The 23987-nt window shown below is 59.2% G+C and overlaps 2 protein-coding genes across 3 annotated transcripts in view; one reads left to right on the forward strand and one right to left on the reverse strand.

Moving 5' to 3' along the window:
- The first annotated feature begins 104 nt into the window (after positions 1–104).
- LOC128626304 (mucin-6-like) lies at positions 105–2828 on the forward strand. Its single transcript, XM_053658093.1, has 4 exons — positions 105–162; positions 1657–1695; positions 2128–2230; positions 2482–2828. The coding sequence occupies exons 2-4, from the start codon at positions 1686–1688 to the stop codon at positions 2657–2659; spliced, it is 291 nt and encodes a 96-aa protein (XP_053514068.1). The 5' UTR covers positions 105–162; positions 1657–1685; the 3' UTR covers positions 2660–2828.
- A 2235-nt stretch (positions 2829–5063) lies between these two features.
- Positions 5064–23987, reverse strand: part of AP2A2 (adaptor related protein complex 2 subunit alpha 2) — a 56278-nt gene continuing 37354 nt past the window's right edge. The window contains exons 8-22 of one of the 2 annotated variants that reach the window (XM_053658449.1): positions 21681–21828; positions 20307–20475; positions 19171–19308; positions 16403–16585; positions 15853–15950; positions 15313–15544; positions 15077–15244; positions 10935–11095; positions 10345–10427; positions 8535–8626; positions 7740–7861; positions 6534–6650; positions 6368–6437; positions 6139–6273; positions 5064–5458 (exon numbers count right to left, since the gene is read on the reverse strand). In XM_053658449.1, the coding sequence (XP_053514424.1) occupies positions 5381–5458; positions 6139–6273; positions 6368–6437; positions 6534–6650; positions 7740–7861; positions 8535–8626; positions 10345–10427; positions 10935–11095; positions 15077–15244; positions 15313–15544; positions 15853–15950; positions 16403–16585; positions 19171–19308; positions 20307–20475; positions 21681–21828 (1994 nt within the window). In that variant the 3' untranslated portion in view covers positions 5064–5380. Of the gene's footprint in view, positions 5459–6138; positions 6274–6367; positions 6438–6533; positions 6651–7739; positions 7862–8534; positions 8627–10344; positions 10428–10934; positions 11096–15076; positions 15245–15312; positions 15545–15852; positions 15951–16402; positions 16586–19170; positions 19309–20306; positions 20476–21680; positions 21832–23987 lie in introns of both variants that reach the window. The other variant, XM_053658448.1, reaches the window with a different exon arrangement.

The following is a 23987-nucleotide window of genomic DNA, read 5'->3' on the forward strand; positions in this document are numbered from 1 at the left end:
CATCCACTGTGGGGGTGACTGCCATCCCCAGTTCCCCAGCCACGAACCTCACCACCAGGCATGCCGGCACCACGAGCCTGCTGACCACCGCCTTCCTGTCCAGCTCCCCCACTCCAGGCTCTTCTCTGTCCTCCCTCGTCTCGTCCGCACCCGGCCACTCCAGTAAGTGACGTCTCCGCCAACTACCTAGTGACACTGTGCGCTCCTTCCTCCCAGCCTGGCCTCTCTACTCGGCAGCACCTGGGTCAGTCCCACCTAGTCCCCGCCTTTTCTTGTCTCCGCACACTGTCTGACGACCACCGGGGCTCTGTCGTTGCCTCCCTGCTTCTGTCCCCCAAGCTGTGACACAGCACACCCAGCACCCTGCTGCCGTAGTGGCGGGTGCGCCTCCCTCTCCGCCCCTGTCGCCTGCGCTCCTCCTGGGGAAAGCCTGGCAGCACCGGGTGCTGAGCACACACTGGGCTGGAGAGCCAGCTTCGCCCCTGACCAGCTACAGGCTCTGGGCACGTTACCACCGGTGTCAGCTCTGGTGTCCTCGGCTGTACCCTGATGTTGTCTGGGTCACATCTCCCGTACCCGGCTTCCCCACACCTCCGCTGTCTCTCAATCTCTGCCGCACGTCAGCCTCGTCCTTGGGACCTGTTCTCAACCTTCGTGGACGGGGCCCCAGCTCCTCTCCCTGCTCCTCAGATCCCTCCCCAGCAAGCTCTAGTCTGGCCGGCGAGGCACCTGGCCTCCTCCAGTCAGTCCCCTTTCCCACCTCTACTCCTGGACTTGCTCTCTCATGCCCCAGCCACCCTGTTCCCTGCTGCGATCCTGGCCCCCCTTGAAGGGAACCCCCTCCCCTCGGCAGCCCCCATGAGAGCTCAGAGGGAAGGGCTGGCAGGGATTCCGGTTGAAACTAGTCCCACCTCCCCCAGGCTGCAGAAAGGAGAGCAAAGACTGGCTGGCCATGCCTCACCCCTGGGGACAGTTGGGGGCGAAGCTGGGGTGCACGCAGAGCCCCTGTCCTACTGTCGGTCTTGCCCCAGCTCAGCCCTGCAGCCACCTGCAGCTTATACTCTGCCCTCCTGCCCAAGGCCTGCCTGACCTGCCCTGTCCTCCAGCAATGCCACTCGCCCCCATTTGGGTGTCCCTTCCACAGCATTCATTGCCTGGACCGGGCTCCCCTCACAAGCCCCAGGCAGGACTGTTCACAGTGGCACGGTTCTCCTGGAGGACAAAGACTGGGTTTAAGTTGTCCATGGGGAGGAGACCCCAGGAAGTGGGGTGAGGGAGCCAGAGAGAGAGCGCAGGAGGGAAGAGCAACCAGGGCACCAGGAACCCCTGAGGACACCCCCAGAGTCCTCCCCTGCCAGGTCTGTCTCCACCAGCGGAGAACAAAGCAGGCAGGGGTGAGGCCTGGGCAGGGCGGGGAAAGCAGGGAGGCCACCCTGTCTTTGCTCAAGAAGCTCCTTTAGCATTTCATTTAGTCCCACAGTGGCGTTTCCCATGGCAACACGGCTCTCCTGGCTGCCAGGGCGCCCGAGGTAGCGCACCAACTCTGTCCCTAGGGTGGATGCAGGCCAGAGCTCACAGATCCACACAGGGACCAAAGACCCCTGCAGGGAGTGCCCCTCTAGGGACACTGACATCCTCCCCACATTCCTCCCACAGGTTCTGGGCCAGACAGGACAGAGCCACCCATGCCCACAGGTAGGTATCACCTGGCAGGGGAGGTAGCTGGGGAGGCTGGGGACGAGTGCAGGAATCTGTCCCATCCTCTGAGAAAGCCCTTGAGCTTGGGGCTACCAGCTGGCTTTGTCCCAGATGTAAGGTCTGAAGTCAATGGGGCTCAGACAAGGGGAGATGGCCAGGGTGGGGTCCAGCAGTGCTGACAGGCCTCCAGGGTCGTCCCCTCCCAGGGGCTGTGCAGCTGGTGTCCTGCATCCTCCTGGCCCCACTGGGCCAGCACTGCTCCCCACCAGCCCAGAATGCATTTGGGGGACCTGGGGCCCAAAACTCATCGAGTACACTAGCCCTTCCTTCGAGGGTCCAGAGCAGGGTCCCCCAAGGCTGCACCTGCCCTGTGACCATGCCCTGGGGCTGGTATCTCATGACCTGTCCCCTTCCCCATCCCCCGCTCAGAGGTCTGCAGTGTTAGGGAGCATGAGGAGGAGATCACTTATCAGGGGTGCACAGCCAATGTGACCGTGACCCACTGCGAGGGCGTCTGTGCCTCCTCCACCAGGTGAGCTGAGGGCCCAAGCTGCCTCTGTCCACTCTCGGGCTCCGAATGTGGAGCTCACCTTGCCCAATAGAGATTCCAAGTGTCACTCGGTGGCTAAGCCTGTGGCTGCCCGCCTGACAGGAAGGTCGGGAACAGAGGCCACACCCTGAGGACCCCACCTGGGCCTGCCCTTCTCCCAAGTGGCTGGGGAGGCGTGGGGCCTCCCGAGGCCGTGGCCCTGACCCACCCTCCCTGTGGTGGATCCTTTCCAGCTTCAATACGAGCACCAATCAAGTGAGCACCCAGTGCAGCTGCTGCCACCCCCTCAGCTCCTACGAGAAACAGCTGGTGCTGCCCTGCCCAGACCCTGCGGTCCCAGGGAAGCTGCTGGTGCTCACGCTGCAGGTGTTCAGACGCTGCGTGTGTGGCCCCAGGCACTGCGGAAACTAGGGCGTGGCCCTCGGGGTGAGAGGGTGGAGCACCACACGGAGCCCCCAGCCCCGCTCTTGCTGCGCCCAGCAGCCCCTTTCCAAGCCTGGCCTCGAAAGCCCGGGCACACCCCACACAGGCACCTGCAGGAAGGAGCTGCTGGGCAGGGGTCCTGCAGACCCCGGCCCAGCCCAACAGGCTGCAATGAACTACTGGCCTCCTGCCCCACAAGACCCTCCCAGGCCATGGCCTCCCATCGTCCACACAGCCTCCCAGCCTCGGAAGGCAGCCGCCCAGCCCTGCTGAAAGAAGACACGGACCCAAACAAAGGCTGCTTCAAAGGGACGTCTAGACGGACAGGAGCACCCAAGCAAGGCCAGGCGGGGAAGAAGCAGCAAGCAGAAGAGCTGAGCAGTTCGGGAAGGGAGGGCAGGAGGAGGGTGGGTGCAAGTACCGGCCATCAGGGATGCCTGTGCCGCAACAGAGCTTACCCTGTGGAGGGCACCGTGGCCACCCTGCTTGACAGACAAGCCCCTGTGGACAGATGGTAAATAAACTGGCACTGGCCAGCGCACAGACACTGCCTAGAACTCTGCTTGTCGTCTCCATGCCCCCAAGCATCCGTGACCCCTGAGCCACGCCTGCCCCACAAGAGCCTCGCCGCCCCGGTCGGCCCTCTCACCTTCTCAGCCCACCGTCAGGGGCCCTCCCAGCTCAGTGAACTGCTGGAAGCTCTCCGCCCTGTGGGATGCAGCTCCAGGCTGTGGCTGGGCTCACTCCCCAGGAGGGAAACCCCAGTCCCCCAGATCACTCAGATCCACGGCCCCCAAGAGGCCAACTACCCCACATGCGCCGTGAGGTGGAGGGCAAGGCTGGGCCCACACAATGAACCGACATGCAGAGCAAAAGGCACGATCTCTCCTGTACGCCTCCGCTTACCCACGGCCCAGACAGCCGAGCTCTGGCGGACAGCCCGTCCAAGGGCAGGTGCCTGTGTCATTGGGGTCCCAGGCCAGTGCAGCCTACAGGACGGGACCCCAGGCTGCACACAGGGTGCTTTCCCTAGAGGCGACCCACACATCCCCGTCACTGTCCCTCCCCTCTGGTGATGACCCACACGCCCCCATCACCATCCTGGCACATTTTTCCTGGGCAAGGAATACACTTTGTGATGTCGACACCTGCAACAGCGCTCCAACCAGGGCCCAGTGCCAGGGAAGGCGCTGACTGACGCCAGTCTGAGGTCCCGCCCCGCAGGCGGCCCACACGGCAGCTGTGGGGCACGGGCAATGCCCAGCAGCTTGAACAAAAGTAAAGAGCGTCACTCCTGAGGCTCGGCCACGCCAGTGATATTCTCTGCAAACCCAGTGCCACTGTCCACTGTGTCCAGCAAAGGGCTCCAAGGACAGGCAGGCACTGGCTCCTCAGGTCAGCGTGGATCACAGAGCAGCCCTGTGAGAGCCACACAGATAATGGGTGTGGGAGCCTGGGGTCGGCATCTGCAGTGTGGCAGGGGCCCTGGCACCCTGATGGTCTCCTGAATCGGCCTCCCCAGGACCCGCCCTGCAGCACAGGCCTCACAGGGGTCTGCGGCACAGCTCCTGGGTGCCCGGGGCCTGCTGAGAAACTGAGGGAGCCAACAGACCCCCAGCTCCTCAAGGCCCTTGGGTGCCCACAACAGACCACCTGCCCGCCTGAGCCACTGCCCTCCACACACCGACCCACGGGCTGATCAGAGGCCCTGGTGCACTCTGCTCCTGGGCCATCCCTCTCAGGGTGCAGACCAGCACAGGGTGACACCTGTGAGAGCTGAGCGACAAGAGCAGCACTCGGAGGGCGAGCCCCAGCTCACCCCGGCAGGCTCTCCACTTCCTGGCCGCCCCCGCCGTGCCGGCCAAGGTCAGCAGCAACATGGCAACTGTGAGCCCGGGGGAAACTGCAAAGACAGCTCGAGGAGACCAGCTCTCCTTCCAGTCTTTCCTGCTGGTCACAGTTCACCACCACCCCCACGGTCACAGGTGGGAACAGTCCCCAGCCACTGTGGTGAAAACTACATGCTCTCTAGAGCCACAGTGACCACCCCCCAAGGTCACACAGTCAGACGGCCTCACAAACACCCCTGAAGAACACAGTGCTGGAAGGGGAGACGCTGGGCTCTCGCCGAGACCCATGGTTGGTGGTGAAGAACAACAGAATGTCTAGCGTCTAGACGCAGGACGCTGCCACAGCCACCCCACCGTCAGCCTGCAGCCTGCGTGCCCACAGGCTGGGCCACATGGGAACTTTGTCACACGTCTCTCCTGGTGTCACCCTGGTGTCACCCTCCAGAACACTCACATGGCCTCATTAAGATTGAGCCCCTACAATAAAATGCTGCCACATCTCCAAGCAGCAACAACAGTGGCATTTTGATAAAATTTCAAAAATGTACATTTTCATTCAAACTTCTAATTTCCCTTTAATTTGTAGATTTAACCACGGAACTCTCTTGATCCCTATAAACTCTGGTCCCAGGACCCACGCTCCCTCCTGACCCCGCAGGCCGGCTGCAGTCCAGGCGCAGCCTTTCCTTTTACACCGCGCACCCGCACTCCCGTCCACACTGGAGGGACGCGGCAGTGGGGGCAGGTGGCAGCCCTGCCCCGCGGCATGCGTGGGGGGTGCTTGCGTGCGGCGCAGAATGCGGACAGTGGCAGAGGTGAGGAGACGCGGGCACGCACGCCTGACCTCCACCCTCGGGGACTAAAACTGCTCCGACAGCAGAGCGCACAGTCTCTGGGAGACGGTCTCCTTGCTCGTCCGCAGCGTGAGCCGGTACATCTGAAACGAGAACGGCAGGTCAGTGGCCTCCAGGGCCCACTCAGCACAGCACCTGGGCAGCGGCCACACACATCCCCTTCTCGGAGGCGTCTGCTGTCTTAGAGACTTGAGTATCAAACGAGCTTCCAGCACCTGAAGTGACAATGTCTGACTGTGACCATGACAGCACACATGTGAGCCAATGGAACCTCAGACACCACTGGTGGCTCACAGGTCCCAGCCCCTCTGCAGAGCTGTGAGGCAGCCTCTTGTAAAGCTGCCTGGGCGTGGACCCTGGGGGCTCACGGGTGCACAGGCCCCTGCCAGGCGAGAGGAACGCAGACATCTGCATCTGCACACAGGTGCGTGCAAGGGCCTCCACAGCAGCTCCGCTCAGGACGACCCGGGACAGCCCAGCAACCCGGCCGCCGGAGGGAACCCACCAGCAGGGGTGCCTCACAGCCACCTGAGAAACACAGGCTGACACGCAGCGGCCTCAAGGGGAGAACGGAGCAGAGAGCAAGGGCACCAGGCAACTTTCTGGAGCGGTGGAAATGTCAGGTGTGCCTGTGAGCTGGTGGGGGTTGCACAGGTGCACTCTGTCAAAACTCACCAAGCCCCTGCACTGGGATCTGCGTCTGTGTGCGTCACACCCCAAGAAAAACTTAAGTGTATTTAGCCATCTCATTAGGAGGCCTGACCTGGGCCTGTAGATTCGGCTCCAAACGCAGTAAGCAACCGATCTGGGTGGTTCTGGTGTGGATGATGCCGGCTCCCACAAAGTTGGCAGGGTTAGGGTCGACTTCTTCGAGGAGAGCAGAGCCAAACCCAATAATCTGCACAAAGGAAATGGCAGAGTTGGGATGCTTTGGGGGCCGAGGTGAGACACAGGCCCCCACTTGGGAACGCCCTGAACAAAGCCACTGTCACCTTGGCTTTGGTGATCTCTGTGTCCATTGGATGCTTCGCCTTGAAAATGTTCTGCACTTCTTGTTGGGGACTGTGAGACACAAAGGCCAGTGTCACACCCTCAGTTGAGTCCAAGATCACAAGTCCAGCCTCCCCGCACCCCCACCCCACAGGACAGCCGGCGTACCTGCTCAGCTGCTTCCAGCGCTGAAAGAAACCCTGAGAAGCCATCTCTGTGGGCTGGAAAAATTTGTTGAGTGTGATGGGCAGCTTGACGGACACATTCTGGAAGGTTCCTCCATACCTACAAGCAGCACAGATGGGCTGAGCTCTGCCTCTCAACAGCCAGAGGCCCAGGAACCCAGCTGGGAAGCCAGCCCCGCTGCACATGGGCCTCCAAGGCCAGGGAGGGCTGTCCTGTCAGCAAGGGTGGGCAGTTGTGCAGGGCCCACTCTGCCCCAGTGCGCACCATCACTGACCAGAAGGCCGGCTCACCAGCCCTACACCGCTCTCGGGCCCGTCAGGGAACGCACTCCTCTAGCTGAGTGCTGTGGGCCGACCACACCCCACGACCAGCCTCGGGCAGGATGCCCCGACCTCAGGACACGACTTTCCCCTTCAGTCCATATCCTACGACTCCACGTTACTTTAAACTATGGTGGTTTTTTCTCTTTTTTCCATAAAAAGACTGAAAAAAAGATGTCTACAGCAGGCAATAAACACTTGACTAGTTTCCTAAATTCTACAAATTATATGACCTTCCATTCTGTTCATTTAACGTTTGAAAACGTGCTTTTCCAGAAGTTCAACCATACACCCAGCAGAGAGCTGGCTGACCATGCCCACTCTATTGCAATCGCTGAAAAATGACAGTGATGAACCAGTACCACCACCAGAGATAATAGCTTAAAAAAAACAACCAAAACAGCATGCACACTCCAAGCACAACTGTGAACATGTGCCAGTCCAATGAGGATCTGGGGGGACCCACCCTCTGTGGCTGATTTGGAAAAGCCAGCTGAGCAGTGAGCAGCACACGGAACCCATTGGCCCCAACCCCACGGGAGAGGCCCCTGACCATTGGCTCAAGAGCACAGGGCCTTGAACATGGCACACCAAAAGGACCATGGGGCTGGACCATGCCAGCCTTGCAGACCCCAGGCTCGCCATCAGTCCCCATGGCTGCAGTGCTCATGGCCACATCAGCACCCACTGGGTCCCCCTGCCCCATCCTCAGCACAGCCTCTGAAGGAGGGACACTGAGGCTGAGAAGGACAAGTGGCTCCCAGGGACACAGCTGCATGCAGGCCCCGCTCCAGCCCCTGGAGCTCCAGTCCTGAGCCAGGATTTGGGACGCCTGCCAGGTAGTGGGCGCCACCCCTAGGGCTCCTACCTGAACTGGATGTTGAGGACTGGCGCCTCAGTGAAGTCAGACACGCACTCGATGTTGACCACCTGCTGTACCTGTGCGCCCCCATCCACCGTTGGGTCCACAGGCTTGGTCTGCAGGCTCAGATGTACATATGTCAAGGCTACCTCAACGCAGGGACATGGGTCTGAGCTGAGCCACCTGGTAGAGCCCAGGCCTGGGGAGCCCAGAGGTAAGAGATGTTCTAGATGGGGCTCAAGAGAGGCTCACATAGCTGATCTGAGACCAAACCTTGAACAGAGCCGATCCCAGGTCTGAGTAACTTCAACGACTGCAATGCTTCGCTTTTTGCACGTGCTCCTCTCATGACACAAATGGCTGTGGCCTGCGGTGAGGAGGCCTCTCCTCTGGCTGAGCCTGGGCCTTCCTCCCCACCGGGTGTGGCCGGCCCAGCCCCAGGGAAGGGGAGGCTCCCACCACACTGCTGGCGTCTTAAAGGGAGCCACCACAGCGGCACCAGCTCGGCCCGGCATATGGTGCGCTCCCTGCTTCTGGCAGCAGTGGCCTCTGGGGTCCTCAGAGCAGGACAGCAGAGCTCAGAGGGACTCGGTGCCACAGGAAAGCGAGGCAAGGCGGAAGGGGCTCCAAGAATCTGAGGAACCAGGCACAGACACCTACAGGTTTTATGAAAACGCCTGAGGTGACTGCAGCACCTGAAAATACCTTGCTAGTCTGATTTTTTTTAAAAAAACTTTCCTCAAAACCCCCTCTAATCCCACTGGCTGCTATCAGGGCCATGGGGCAGACAGAATCAAGGATATTGGCCTGAAGGTCATCTGAGCAGATCAGTGTTGGAGTGAAGTTCAAGAACTGTGTGGAGGTTTTATTCCCATAAAATATGAACATGCGACCTAGGAAGAAACAGTCCATCTCACACGTGGCTCACACATGGCTCACACATGCCCCAAGAGCCCCACCCCAGCCAAGTCTCAGCAGAGGGCCTGGCTTGCCGCAGAGACCCGGCGCTGTGGGCAGGTTCTCGGACTCACATGCAGACCCCGTGGATGCCACACTGTCCCATTACTTACACCAGGGTGGAGACCTGACATAGACCTCTGCACGTGTTTTTACAGTGAGTTCAGAATGGAGAGTGACCCTCAAACCCCTGAGAGACAGCAGTTCGGCATGGCCCCTCCCACAAACTCAAGGCCAGCAGCCCACACTCGGGGAAAATCAAAGCATTTTCAGGGGGTGGCAGTGACTGAGTCCTCACAAGGCCCCTGAAGACCCTGGAGGGCGGGTTCTCTCCCTTTCCTCACACTTGCACTTGCTCTTCCCCACTGTAACCATCTTAGGCGCCCCACTCAGCGGGGTTAGAGCTCGTTCACATGGCGGCACCACCGGCACCACCACCATCGCCAGAACTTTCCGTCTTCCCAAACTGACGCTCTGGCCCCACTGAACACTCACCCCCCGCCAGCCCCGGCTGCCACGGTCCTACACCCCGTCTCTGTGGCTCTGACTCCTCCAGGGACCTCCTGCGAGCGGGTCGCACAGTGTCTGTCTGTCTGTCTGTGTCTGGCCCATCCACTCAGCACAGTGTCCTCGAGGCCCGGCCATGCTGCAGCGGGGCTCAGAACGTCCTTCCTCTTTCAGGCCAAGTGACATTCCACTGAATGGGGGGGTCGCATCCTGTGTGTCCATCGTCCGTCTACAGACACTCAGGCTGCTCCCATGTGTCTGCTGCTGTGAACAACGCCGCCACGCCACGGGGTGCAGACACCTTGTCAAGGCCCTGCTTTCAAATCTCTGGGGACGCATGCAGAAGGGTGGTCGCGTGGTGATTCAGTGTCACACTGGGTCGGCCACCAAGTCCATTTGGTTTTTTCCACAAGGCGGCTCCAGTGGTGCTTAGTTGTCTTCCCCTTCGTTCCAGATGAATGAAGGGGAAGACGACTGTTTTTCCCCTCGTTCCTTTGTTAGCCTGTGTTGTGACAGCTGTCATATCAGTGTGTATCTTTAAAAAATGATCAAAACTGGTGACTTTTCGCCCCGGCTGGTGACGCCCAGTGGATTGAGCACCAGCCTGCCAACCAAAGAGTCACCAGTTCGATTCCCAGTCAGGGCACATGCCTGGGTTGCTGGCTGGGTTTTCAGTAGGGGGCATGTGACAGACAACCACACATTCATGTTTCTCTCCCTCTCTACCTCCCTCCCCCTCTCTCTAAAAACAAATAAAATCTTTTTTTTAAGTGGTTTGTGAAGCTTCATGCTGAAGATTTCTTGCAGACGATGCTCCATGGTTGGACAGACCAGCTGAAGTTGACAGTGATCAAGACCATGACCAAGAACAATCAGCATTACACCATGTGGAGACAGCTGACATACTCAAAATATCCAAATCAATAAAGTCACTGGTGAACATGAAAAACACGGCTCCTATTTTATGGAAAAAACCGGACGGACTTTTGGCCGACCCGAAGCTGAGGGACGGCAGCCTGTGCAGCCCCTGCCCCGACGCCCGCACCAGCACTCGCTTTGCTTTTCTGACAGTAGCACCAGAAGGCAGGAGCTGGGCTCTCACTGTGGTTCTGACCTGCATTTGACATTAAGTCATTAAAATACACACCTAGATTCTGCCGGAACTCGGACTTGAGTCCAATCTGAAGCAGCTGGTTTTCAAACAACACACCGTTGTTTTTACAGACAAACCTGGTGGGAAGGGGCAGGTGTGAGTCACTCAAAGCCACAGAGCTGGTCACAGGAGGAGGCAGCAGCCTTGGACACAGACTTCGTGGGACAGAGCAGCAATTATGCAACTGAAGAATGTGAATTAAGAAAAGTCTGGGTACCCAGAAGGCAGGCACAGAGAGGGGCCATGCCTGAGAGGAAAGGGGTGCAGGGAACAAGCACAGAGCTGCAAGCAGCGGTGGGCTCTCCGGACAGAGCAGAGCTGAAACACCGCAGTGAGCACCGGACACACACCAGGCACAGACGACAGCCAGCCCTGCGGCCTCTGCACCAGGTCCCCTCTGCTCCTAGACAGGGTTCTCTTCAGTGAGACAGCCCGCCAAGGAGGAGGAAGTGGTTGCAGGGCAGGCCCACCCAGCACCACAGGCCCCGCACCTCTGCCCGCTCTGCCCTGCTGACCACAGCCCCCAGTCTAGGGTCGGGGGGGCAGAAAGGGCCCCTGATCTCAGGAAGCAGGAGACTAACTACCTGGCAAAGTTGTCCTCGGAGCCAGCAGCAAGCGGTGCGACCGCGGAGGGCGACTCTGAGAACACATCCACAAGCAGCCCGCCGGAGGAGGGCGGGGGGCCCGCGGGCGTGGGAGGCGCAGCCCCTAGTCCCAGAAGGTCTGCCGACGGAGAGGGCGTGGACTGGAAAGCAGGGAGAGGGCGGGTCAGTGAGGAGCCTCATGGCACACAGCACTCAGCCGGGGCAGCGACTGCACGCCTCCCACTGTGCAGCAGTGGGCAGGGAGGGGCCGGCCACTGCTGAGAAGCCCCTGCACCCTGAGTGAGGCCTGAGGACCAGCACGTGGCAAAGGTGAGTCCCAGTCTCACAGAACTGGAAAGACAACCCCCTCTTTTCACAAATGTTATTTGAATGAAAACAACTTCTGGAACAATTTCCTCATGAAAGAGACCAAAAAGAAATATCTGGAGAACCGAGACGGGGCTCACTGCCGTCGGCCGAAGAGCAGATAAAGCGAGTAGTCGCCGTGTGCCGCTCTGCATGGTCGCCACACACGGCCTCACGGAGGGAGTGGGAAGTAAAAGCCCACTGCAAGCACAGCACTGCAGATGGGTCTGCAGAACCACTAACGCTTTTCTTCTTAACACAATGACGCCGTGCGGACCTTGGCAAAGACGAAGGCAGAGCCACCCTGAGATCACTCTCACTGTGACATCACAGGACACAAGTGGCTGGGCTCTTGTCACACTCCCTCCCTGCTTGAAGCTCTGCCGCAGAGATGCAGCTCACCCTTTGACCCTACACCTCTGCGGTGTCCACCCGCCAAACATGTGGGGTTCTGGTGGTCGCCCTGGTTACATCACAGGCAAGAACCAGGGATGTGAGCCACACTGCCCTGCAACCTCGCCCTGAAGGACTTGAATGTCCCACTGGACACTCACAGAGGTCAAAATCCTGATGCCACTCCCCATTACTGCTGCTAGGGTCTCACTTCCAGGAACCCGACAGCCCCATGAGCTGGCGGAGGGCGAAGCCCTTCCCTCTACGGTGGGTGTGCCCCCAGGCCCTGGCCCTGCCTGCTTCTGCCTCCCGGCACAGCCCCACTCAGCACTGGCACGTGGAAATCCGGGCTCTCGTGAGAACTGCTTGGTCCTCTCAGGTCACGTTAGAGCCGTGCACTGAGTTTCTAAAGGATGACCTGCGCAGGCAGGTGACACTATGTATGAATTCTACTGGGAGATGCAGGAAGCATCACAAACGTGCACCCAGCAGAGAGTATGTGGGTCTGTGCAGACTGGAGCCCCAGCGGGTAGCAGCCCCACCTCCCTCAAGTGCCAGGGTGGCCCAGGAGTGAGGGCCCGTAGGCCAAGCGAAAGGGGGAGGCCTTGGAGCAGCTGTCAGAGAAGGCGCATGAGACATGTCTGCAGCACAGGGAGGGTCTGCATGAGAGGCATGGCAATGGCCCCCCCTTACTGCCCTTGGGACAGCACCCCTGCCCACACTGCTACCACTGGGAGCTGACCTCGGAGGATGGGAGCTCATCTCGGGTGGCCTGGCACTGTGCTGCCAGCCACGCAGGACAGGCACCTGTGCCGATGGCACCTGCAGCCTGAACGCCTCTCCCCTCTGCCAACTACTGCAAGGTAGTTGCAGTAGTTGCAAGGGTTGCAGTAGTTGCCAACTACTGCAAGGTAGTTGCAAGGTGGTTCCTCCAAAACAACGCAGGCACTGTTTAAAGTAGGAGACCCCTTCTGTCCAATTAAATCAAATATTTACTCCCAAACTTACAACAGATATAAGCACGGTATTGCGTGGGGACCCCCAGGAGGCCCCGGGCACGCTAGGGCCCACTGCCTCTTCACCGCTGCCCCAAGGCAGGACTGGGGAGGCCTCCCAGGGGAGCCCGCCTCGCGCTCAGTCTGTGCAAGTCACCCTTCTTGCTCCAACAGCAAAGGACTACAAGAGTAAAAAGCAGCCCCAGACCAGGAATACAGCACAGCTCAGCAGCCCCAGCCTCCCCGGAGGTGGCCGGGCAGCAGAGACTCAGCCTCGCACAGGCGGGTGGGTGGGCGGGCAGCAGCGTGGGGCCGAGTGTGCAGGGAGCAGACTACCGCAAAGCAGACCACCTGCAGCATCCAGCACCTTCGACAGGCTTTCACCTCCCACCAGGCGGCTCTGTGACATCTCAGATGTGTCCACCCATGGGGAGGAGAGTCCCAGCCAGGAGGGCCCTCTCCTGCTGTCCAGCTTCCCCCGCCTCAACCTCCTCCAGCCCCCGAAAGCGTCCCCCTTCAGAGTGGTCTCTGATGGAACCACAGCCACCTCAGCCACAGGTTCTCAACTCAGAGGGGCAGCTCACAGCCACGAACACCCACCTATGGAGCACACGCTGGCGCCACTGGGAGTCGGGAGGAGAGCTCTGGCTGGAAGGGAAGGACTGCGCTGGCCCAACCAGGAGCAAGGCCTGCCTCCCCACCCCACCCCACCCCACCCCAGGGCGCCTACGAAACAGGAGCTCCCGTTTCAGTCCCATTTTCAGATTCTGACTGAGCACTCAGCCAGGCACTGAACCTGAATGCCAGGCCCACTGCATCCTGTGTGTTGGTTACAGTGTGGCTGAAAGGCCAGGGGTGTGAGTGTGCACACCGCAAAACAAAAGTTGAGTTGGAAAGACCCCTGGTGACTGTCAAAAATAGACGTTAAAGCCCATTCCCTACACTGGCCTCAACGCACTCTGCTCGCAGTCAGAGCCGTGGACAGGAGGGGCACCTGGGCTGCCCCGGTGCAGAAGGCCCTGTGCAGCTCTCCTGGACAGCAGTTGGGAAGGAGTCCTGCGCTGGACCCCCACACACTCCCCACCCTGGCACATCTCACCCCTCATGGCAAGTCTTCTCCCTTGTGTGACACTAACACCGCCCATGAGCAGCACACGTGGAAACTACTGCCTAAGATCCCACCTCTTTAGAATCCAGGTCGTCCACACCTCTGGCAACAGGAAGACACTATGACCTCTTCACAAGCAGCACCAGTAGCCTGGGAGGGAAGAGCCCCGCACTGCCTTCAAGCTCAGGGCCACTCCATGCCCATAGGACAAGGTCAAAGGCACAGGTGAAAAGAAAAACCCACTGAAGGGATGACCATTGGGAGACAAAGCATGCATTTATCGTTCACTCCAAAGCCAATGCATCCTGAAACTCAAACTGCCTGGGCCGCGGAACGGCCACAGAGTGGGCCTCAGCGGCAGACACCCAAGCACCAGCCTGAAGGGGGAGCCTCTGGAGAACAAGCAGCAGGCTCAGGGCCGGGGCTGGGCAGCGAGGTCTGAACAGGCTCCCGCGTCCTCGGCTGGAGGGGCAGGCACGGTCTGCAGGGCGCACTGGTGGAGCAGGGTCACGTTGAGGAACCCTGCCCAGGAGCCTGGGCTGGACACAAGCACACTCTCAACAGCAAACAACACGTGACCTTGGAAGCTCGTCCTCACCAAGGCCATCCGGTTTCAGGAAGTGACATTATTCCCATCCCTGGACCAGCGTCCCAGAGAGGAAACCAAGCCTTCCAGGCCAAGCAGAAAGCCCCCAGCCCGGGGAGCCAGGGCACACCACTGAGGGCACTGAAGCAGGCCAGCCAGTGTGCCCACTCCCCGGGAGCTCCCAGTCCAGTGGGGACAGCAAAGAAGCATGGCGCTCCCAACACCGCCACTGCCTCCAACGTCAGAGGGCACACGTGCACGGACGTGCAAGGGCCCCTACGCCGCCCGCTGCAAGAACTCGTGCCCTCACCCAATCCACGCCAGCCCACCTCTCAGAGCAGCATGAGGCGGGCCCACCTGCGGCCAGAACGGAGCGGGGAAGGCCTCCCACAGGAGGCGGTTCTGCAACAGAGGTGCGTGACCACGCTTTCCAAAATGCAGGGCCACCACAGAGGGCTGGGAGCCAAAGGGGACCCAGACGACAAGGATGGAAAGGGTCTGTCAGGGAGACGCTTCCTGGGGCTCCCGGGTGCGGGACGGGGAAGGCCTCGGACTTGGGGCCGCCGCCAGGCTCTCAGCACATCCTCGTCTACTTAACAAGAACTCCCCAGCAGGCAAACGCTGCGTTGGCCCTGGATCTCGGGGATGGGGTGGCAAAGACTCGGGCAGGGTGCTGGCTTCAGGGGGCACCCACCGCGGTGCTGGCCGGGGCCGGCTCAGGGCCCCCGTTGACGTCGGCACCCCGCTCGCGCTTGCCTTCCTCCAGGCCTGCCACCGTGCCCGGGCCCTTCTTCTTCTTGAGCTTGGCCAGGATGGACGACTCGCGTTCCGGGAATGGGGGCATCTCCTCCAAGACAGTGGCCTGTGGCAAGAGAGCGGGGTCAGCACAGTAGTGCGGCTGTGGGTGGGGGCCGGCGCAGCGAGGCCTACCAGGATGTCGGTGCTGGCGACTGTGCTCAGCCGGAGGTACTCGACGGCCCGCTGCTGCAGCTCCACGTCGGCGTTCCTCAGCTGGCCGTCGCTGCGCAGCACGTCCTGGATGGTGGGCTTCACCTCCGGGAAGAGGTTCACGAACTTGATGTAGGTAGACAGCAGCAGAGCCCTGGTGGGCACGCTGCACAGGTGGAACTTGGAGTGCAGCAGGTTGAACTGGACCAGCGGGCTGGGGCGGGCGGAGAGCAGACAGCCAGGAGCCCTTCACCTTCTCACCGGGGCAGACAGCTGAGCCTGACCCCACGGGTCCCCCCCCCCCCCGCAGGGACAGAGCCACTCCACCCACTGAGCCGGTGCTTCCTCTGGGGACAAAGACACCCCATGCCCACATCATATTTTCCTCCAGGACCCCTGCTTTGTGCTGCTAGCAGGGAGGCAGAGTGGAGGTGGTCTTGCTCTGAGCCGCTCAGGCAGCCACGTCAGACCGCTGGCATGCGGACCAGCGGGTGCAGCCCTGACACCCCAGGGGCATCTTACCTGGATCGTGGGTCCCCAGCGATCAGGTTCCCGAACTCGCCCAGGATGTAGCCACCCACTTTGACCAGGTTCTCGTGGCACGCAGGGGCTTGCAGCGCCTGCACGAGCAAGCAGGCATGGGGCTGCGTCAGTCCCGCCCTGCCTGTCCTCCTGCCACTGCAGGAGAGGTGCCACCGAGGAGCCCCAGAGGCAGAGACATGGCCAATCCTGCCCCATAATGAGAGCCTCACTCCACAAAGCTGACATGCAGGCCCTGGGTGGGGGGCAGGTACCCCGCAGGGTCTTCCCAGGGGCCCCCATGGGCTCTCACACACAGGGGGGCAAGCCTGGCCGAGATGCCAGTCCTGGGCACTGTGCTCAGGTGGCCTCTTGAGAGCCAAGGGTTCCCACCCATGGTCGGTGATGTGGATGGGATTAGGGTGAGGAGGAGCTGAGAGTCCAATAGAGGGATCAGCAGGACAAGAGCTGAGCCTTCTAAGGATGGTCAACAGCAGGTGGAAGGGAAGCAGCCACACCCCAAGACCGCACCTCCCCGGACAAGCGGAGGTACCTCAAACACCGTCTTGGCAGCGTAGCCCTGCACGTCGTCCCGGTTGATGACAATCTGAATGACGCGGTACCACACCTCTTCACTCACGTAGTCACCGGCAATCCGGATCAGGTTCAGGATGGTGTCCACGTACCACGTGTAGTCCACGGCATACTTCTCTGCCAAGATGGCGACCTTCAGCACCTGCAGAGGGAGCCGCTGAGGGTAGGTGCCTACAGCAGGGCCTCCACGCAGGGCTGCAGGACTGAACCCACGAGCCAACCCCCGTGGTGGACACTGCGCGGTGGGCACTCCCGCCGGTTCTCCAAGAAGCCCAGTTTAAGATCTGCAGTTCAAACTGAGGGAAGCCACACCACCCTCCAGCAACAGACAGACAGGACAGCTGTTGGGACACAGAAGGGATGGGTCCCAGCAGCAGGTGCCCACGAGGGCCCACCCAACCTGACACAGCCAAGCCAGCCCTGGTCCCCCCTTCTTTCCCCGGCACACAGAGTGGCCGCACTCTCTGGGTCTGCTATTTTGGCCTGCCTTCCTCACCAGTCTCCCTGCCAGTGTCCACGGAAGACCCACCGCTCATTTACCCCCACGCACCTCAGAGGGCTCTGCGAGCCACACCACTGCCCCAGGGCAACCGCACCAGGCTGGGCACAACCAGTCCCGACCTCCCCCCCATGCTACCCTCTTCTTGTACGGAGCAGCCACCCTGAGCAGCATCAGCTGCCCACACCAGACCACGTCCTGCTGAGCTGCCCGCCCTCACACAGGCACTGCTACTTCCATACCACCTGCCTAACCTTCCCCACCGGGCCCTGACATCTGCTGGACCCAACACCACGGCCATCTGCTCCGCCTTCCGCCTTCCCCCTCCGCCTCCACAGGACTCCCCACGCGACCCAGAGCACCACTCCTGAACATGCCTCCTCCCGCCCTCAGCTTACCTGCAGCCATGCACCTGGCCCTCAGGACGACACTGGCCCACGTCCCGCTGCTGCTGCCCCACAGCGCTCTGCCCCTCCTGCCCCCAGCAGCTTCTGGGCTTTCACCCTCTCCCACAAGCTCGCCACCATATCCTGTAAAAGCCACCAGCCCCCATGGCAGGACACCACCCCAAGGCCCCCAGAATCCAGGCCCCACCTGCATCCATCCTCAGCCACATCACAAGCAGGCCGCTGCCCTGCCCACGCTGTGTCCTCCCCAGGGACAGTGAGGTTCCCTGAAAGCAGGGCAGGATGCACATGGGCCCCTGCATGGACGTCCAGCAGCCAGCACAACAGCTCAGACACACCTGGCCACACAGATGGACAGACAGAGGACTTAGTGGGGACGAAGAGTGTCTGCTTCATCCCTCACATGATTGAAACTAAGGACTGTCACTCACCATTCAAAAGGGCCTAAGAACCAACACAGATACCCGACTCTCAAAACTGGAAGAGACCACCCCGCACGAGCCCACGCCCGTCCCCGCTTGGCAGCCAGACGGCACGAGCAAGGACACCCCGGCCAGGGCTGCAACACCCGAGCCCCAGGGGTCCAGACCAGGCACCCAGCCCAGCCCCTCCATACCTCATCTCCCCCACACACCCTTACCCTTTTTGCCTCTACAGCCTCTTTGCTAGCCAGTCAACAGTTCAGCTCAAGAGTCGCTACCTCTGAGAAGTCCACCTTGACCTTCAGGGCAGCCCCGAGCTCCTCGCTGAAGCCCAGCCGCTCAGCACTGAAGGAGAATACCTGGCGCCCGGCCTGGCCAGGGGCCGCAACCTTCACTAAATGAGCCCTACAGAGCTCAGGGTGTGACCTGGCACAGACACACACACTCGCGAGCACCATCCCAGGAGCAAGTCACTCGCAGCCAGCTCTAACGCTGGACACCCTCTGCGAAACCCCCAAGGGGGCCTTAGCTGCACTCTGCTCCCAGAAAGACAAGTAAATGCCTCTCCACCCTGCCAGGGGGCTCAGTGGGTTGGAGCATCCTCCCGACACACCAAGGATGCGTGTTTAATCCCCAGTCAGGGCACACACAAGAATCAACCAGTGAGTACATCCTGAGCAGAACAACAAACCCATGTGTCTCTCTCCCACCGAGAACAGAGAGGCTATGGGGCCGCTCACCTCGCCAGCTCCACTCCACGGGCTGATGCTGAGCCCGAGGCCCAGGGAGACCAGTGGCAGACCCGCACGGACCACACAGAGCACAGGCCCTGCTCTCCGCGGGCCACAGGCGGCAGGACTCCCTGCCTCGAACTCGGCGAGAGCACTCGTCCTTCGCAGAGTGAGTGTCTGCTGGGCTCGGACAGTGAGTCGGGTGTGCACGGCACCCTCTTTGCAGATGACAGAACGACACTGGGAAGTGGGAGGGTAGTGCACTGGGAGGGCTCAGATCCTGTTCTTCCCAGACACCCCACTGAGGTACCAGGGAAGTGCGCCAAGCAAAGAAGGGTTAATTCAGAGGTCTGAATGCAGTCTTGCCCATGGGACTCTGGGCCCAGGCAGACCTCGGCCACCCCCATTGAAGCCCCCACGGTGTCTGAGCAGCAGAGGTTTCCCTGACTGCCCAGGCAGTGCCTGAACAGCTCGACACTGGGCACTGTTCCGAGACTGAAAGCCTTCCCAAAACATGGATGAGAAAGCTCAAGTAAAGGAAACTTTTACCCAGGATCCAGCAGACTCTCAGCAAGTCTATGGAGCAGACCCAGAGCCACTAAGGAGACACCTGAGCTGAGAGGCACAAGCGTCCATGGCCAGTGACAGCGTGAGGCTGTCAGACTCACAATCTCTTCTCGGATGGAGTAGTCAGCCGTCTCCAAGTAGCTCAGCATCTCGGCCACAATCTGCTGGGCATTGCTGCGGTCACACATGGCATAGAGGAGGTCCACGGCCCGCTGCCGCACACTCACGTCCCGCTCCGTCTGGGGGACGAGGCACAGAGTGAGGAGCCCAGGACGACCCGTGGGCTGGCTAGACAGGCCCCCACTGGGGTCCTGACACTCGCTCAGAGCTCTCCTCACTCACCATCCGAGTACAGGGAACCCCACAGGCTCCAGTCATTTGGGCCCCTCACATGCCAGCTCATTGCTCCCCTTGCCCCTGCACTGCCCGGAATCCAGCTCTGTCTCCTAGGGGACGGGTCAGAGGCCTGTCTCCTGTGTGATCACAGACAGGCACCTTCCATGTTGCCCAGGAGCATGTCCCAATGCCACTGTCACCCCGCCCCAGGCCTGCGCATCCATTTCTTAGCAAAGGATGGCCTGAGCAGCGCCAGTTCAGGGCCGAGTGACATGTAAAAGCAGCAGTGATTCTGTGAGACCACAGACTGACCACATGCCTCAACCGGGGCCTGGAAGGACGAGGACAGCATGAGGCTCACTCCAAACCCTGGGCCTTCCATTCAAATCAGCACCCAAAATGTCTGTTAAATTCTTAGTCTGACTAAGCCTGGGGCAGGACAGCAGGCTCAGCAGGCCCCCACCCCCGTCACCAGCTCTCCCACGTGCTCAGACAGCTGGGAATGCCACGGACACTGACGTGTCTGATGACAGGACAGATAGCTCCCCGCTTGGCTCTCCGAAGTCTGAAATTTTAATGCCTTGAAAAAAGTGAATTTTCTTTTGCAGAGGATGTTTTCTCACAGAGAGACAAAAGGTTTCACCCTGCTACCAAAAAGAACCGCCCCTACTGCTGCCGACATCGGTGCAGCCCTGGCACACAGAGAACACAGTGACAGGGCTGCGCCGGCAGAGGCTGCCTCGTGGGTGGGACCAGAAGGGCCCAGGCCACCGCAGAGCGGCGCCACAGGGAGCTGTGCTCCCAGAGCAGCAGCCTGGCCTGTACAAGCAGCCACCCTGGCTGCTGCGCCCACCCGCGGTGCCCCCACGGTGACGCAGGTCCCTGAGCGTGGGGCACCTGCCTTCAGAGCATTGATGACCGTCTCAATGTGCGTCTTCACGGCCTCGTGGGAGAACTCGGAGCTGGCCAGCGTGCACATGCTCTCCAGGGCCAGGTAGCGCAGGTTGGTCTCCCGGTGCTGCAGGAACTGGCCCAGCTGGTTGCACGCGCGAACAAGCAGATTGGGCTCGCTGCAGGGAAGGGAGAAGCGGGTGAGTGGGGCCGCGTGCACTTCGGCACGGCAGCAGCGATGCAGGGCAGGGTCTAGTCGCCACACCACTCAAGTGAAGACTGCAAGGCCTCCCAACACATGAAAGCCCGAACCGTAAACCCTGAAGTCAGCTTTATGCCCCTCAGGTAGTGCCAAGAGTCACAGACCACTGGGGCCTTTCCTTGCACTCTGGCATAGGCCCACCAACTGCAGAAAGCTGGGACAGATGGGGCGCCCTCCCAGACCAGCTGCTCCTGCAGCACCACCTAGCAGGCCGTGGCCAGGCATGGGGCTGCAGCCAGAGGCCCCCGCCAGGAGAGATGCTGAACAGGAACCCTGACAATGAGAGGACGCTAGAGGGGTAAATGCAGAGACATGGATGCAAAAGAGGTTGGTGAATATTTAAGTGCCAGTTCCCACAAAACTGGGTTAGCTCTCTGCTCACTCCCTCCTTGGTCTTCATGAGGCTGGTGCTCTTTAAATGCATTTGCTAAAGACACAAACGCTTCCTGTGACACTGAAAGTTCTGTGGGAGTATGACTCGGACCATGTTTTGTCACAGGAAAGTGTGGAGGAGCAGCGCGGCGGACCACATCTGGGAGCAAATGTGTGTGGCCTGCGTGCTCCCCGCACCTCCTCAGAGCCCCATGCAGGGCCACGCTGTTGCTCTCACGGGCCTTCTAGGACGCAGCTCCACGAGCACGGCCACATACAGGCAGCTTGAAAGCAGGAGGTGCGTAGGACGGTGAGGCAGCAACCCCCCCCCATGCCCCAGGATGCCTGTCCCCTCTCCGTGCGGCACCCACACGCGCGGTCATCTCCACACTCCCCTACGGCCCACTGCTGGCCCTACGTGCTGTTCTGTGCTGCAGGAGCACTAAGGGGACCCGCGCGAGAAGGCGCCCATCCTCCCCATCAGCAGTGGGTGCTCAGGAGAGGTGGCAGAGGCCCTCAGGGGCGGTGTGCAGGCTCTGAGGGTCGGAGGGCATAGAAGAGGGGCCACGCAGGGGGCAGGCGCTGCTGAGGAAGAGGGCAAGGCCACGCGCCAGTGCCTGCAGGTGCCTGGACACAGGTCGCTCTCTGGGCCTGACATCCACAAGGAGGAGCCCACGTGCCCGTGTTTGGGAAGAGCACGGCGTCAACCAGCCACGGGGAGCGCAGTGGCAGGGGCGCCTGCCAACCCACCTGTCGTGGTGGATGATGAGGCTGATGGCCTCGAAGAGCACGGCGTTCTTGGCATTGGAGTGCTGCACCTTCTTAGACTTGGGTGGCTCCTGGGCCTTGTTGAGGATGGTCTCCAGGCACTCGGTCAGGCGGCCTCGCACCGCAGGGTCTTCTGGGCGGGACAGAAAGCCATTGGGCCAGCTCCCCACCAGCCCACCCCACCCTCCCAGCTGCCCACTGCAGGTCCTGAGTGTCAAGTCATCTCACACTGGGGAGAAACTGGCTGTTCAAATTGTGCAGCCACTTAAAATAGGACAATTCAACAGCCAGGAAACTACACATACATTTTAATGAAATAACACAACACCTTTACTGAGATATAGGATACGCAAATCAAGAGAAGATAAACACTCAGACCGGTGGACAAAACACATGACATATAAAAGTTTTAGGGAAAAGAGGCAAAATATTTTTTCTCCATGTGCTATTACTAACAGAAATAAAGAAAATGTTACAAGAAACAGAATTCCGCCAAGATGGAGGCGTAGGTGGAAACACTGTGCCTCCTCGCACAACCAAGTTTAAGAACAACAAAGTTTTAGCAACAAAAACGCAGCCAAACCACAGAAAATTGAACTATACAGAAGTCTGACAACAACAAACCCTTCAGCCAAACCAGTAAGAGGGGCAGAGCCAGCAGCAGAGCAGGGTCGGGCAAGAAAGATCCACCGGACCGACCCGGGCACGCAACCCAGGCAAGCCAGCAGTAGTAGGGGTATCCCAGGTGTGGAGTAGTGGGTGGACTCACTGAGGGCTGACCATGGTCACACATTTGAGTGCAGATAAACCAGTGAAGGAGCGAGTAATGAGACAGACCGTGCAGGCCCCAGAGGCGAGAATCGGCAGAGGGGACCACCATTGTCCCTCTCTGACCCCGCCCCCACATACAGCATTACAAACCAGCGACCTGGGTGGCCTCTCTCTGACCACACCCCCATATATGGCATCACAACCCAGCAACCTGGGTGGCCCCACCCTGGTGAACACCTAAGGCTCCGCTCCTCATACATAACAGGCACGAACAGATCAAAACATGGCTCAAAAACAACTCAGAGCCCCAGAGCCGATAAATCTAAGCAATGAAGAAATAGCCAAACTTTCAGATGCACAGTTCAAAACACTGGTGATCAGGATGCTCACAGAACTGGTTGATTATAGTCACAAATTAGAGGAACATATGAAGGCGAAACTAATTGAAATGAAGGGAAATGCACAGGAAACCAATAGTGATGGAAAGGAAACTGGGTCTCAAATCAAAGGAGTGGATCAGAAAGAGTAAAATAGAAAAGAATGAAGAAACAAGAATTCAAAAAAATGAGGAGAGGCTTAGGAACCTTCAGGACATCTTTAAATGATCCAACATCCGAATTATAGGGGTACCAGAAGGGGAAGAGGAACAGCAACAAGTGGGAAACTTATTTGAACAAATAATAAAGGAGAATTTCCCCAATCTGGCAAAGGAAATAGACTTCCAGGAAATCCAGGAAGCTCAGAGAGTCCCAAAGAAGGTGGACCCAAGAAGGAACACACCAAGGCACATCATAATTACATTAGCCAAGATTCAAATGAAGGAGAGAATTCTAGAAGCAGCAAGAGATAAGGGAACAGTCACCTACAAAGGAGTTCCCATCAGACTGTCAGCGGATTTCTCAAAAGAGACCTTACAGGCCAGAAGGGGCTGGAAAGAAGTATTCCAAGTAATGAAATCCAAAGACCTACATCCAAGATTGATCTATCCAGCAAAGCTTTCATTTAGAAGGGCAGATAAAGTGCTTCTCAGATAAGATCAAATTCAAGGAGTTTATTATCACCAAGCCCTTAGTATATGAAATGTTAAAGGGACTTATCTAAGAAAAAGATAAAAAATATGAACAGCGAAAGGACAGCAAACTCACAGTTATTAACAACCACACCTAAAACAAAAGCAAACTAAGAGAACAGCTAGATCAGGAGAACCATAGAAATGAAGATCACATGGAGGGCTAGCAACAGGGGAGTAGGAGAAGGGGGGAGAAGGTACAGAAAATAAGTAGCATAGACAGTAGGTAGAAAATAGGGGGGAGGGCAAGATTAGCATGGGAAATACAGAATCTAAAGAACTCGAGACACGTGGTCATAAACTAAAGGGGGGGAATGGTGGGGGAGGCAGTGTGCAGGGTGGAGGGGAATGAAGGGGGGAATTAGAACAACTGTAATGGCATAATCAATAAAAAATATTCTTTAAAAAAGAAAATGTTACAAGGAACAATAAAAAGAAGAGGAAAATTT

Source organism: Artibeus jamaicensis, unplaced genomic scaffold, assembly GCF_021234435.1.
Source record: "Artibeus jamaicensis isolate MK-2021 breed Jamaican fruit bat unplaced genomic scaffold, CSHL_Jam_final scaffold_537, whole genome shotgun sequence".
Lineage (NCBI taxonomy): Eukaryota > Metazoa > Chordata > Mammalia > Chiroptera > Phyllostomidae > Artibeus > Artibeus jamaicensis.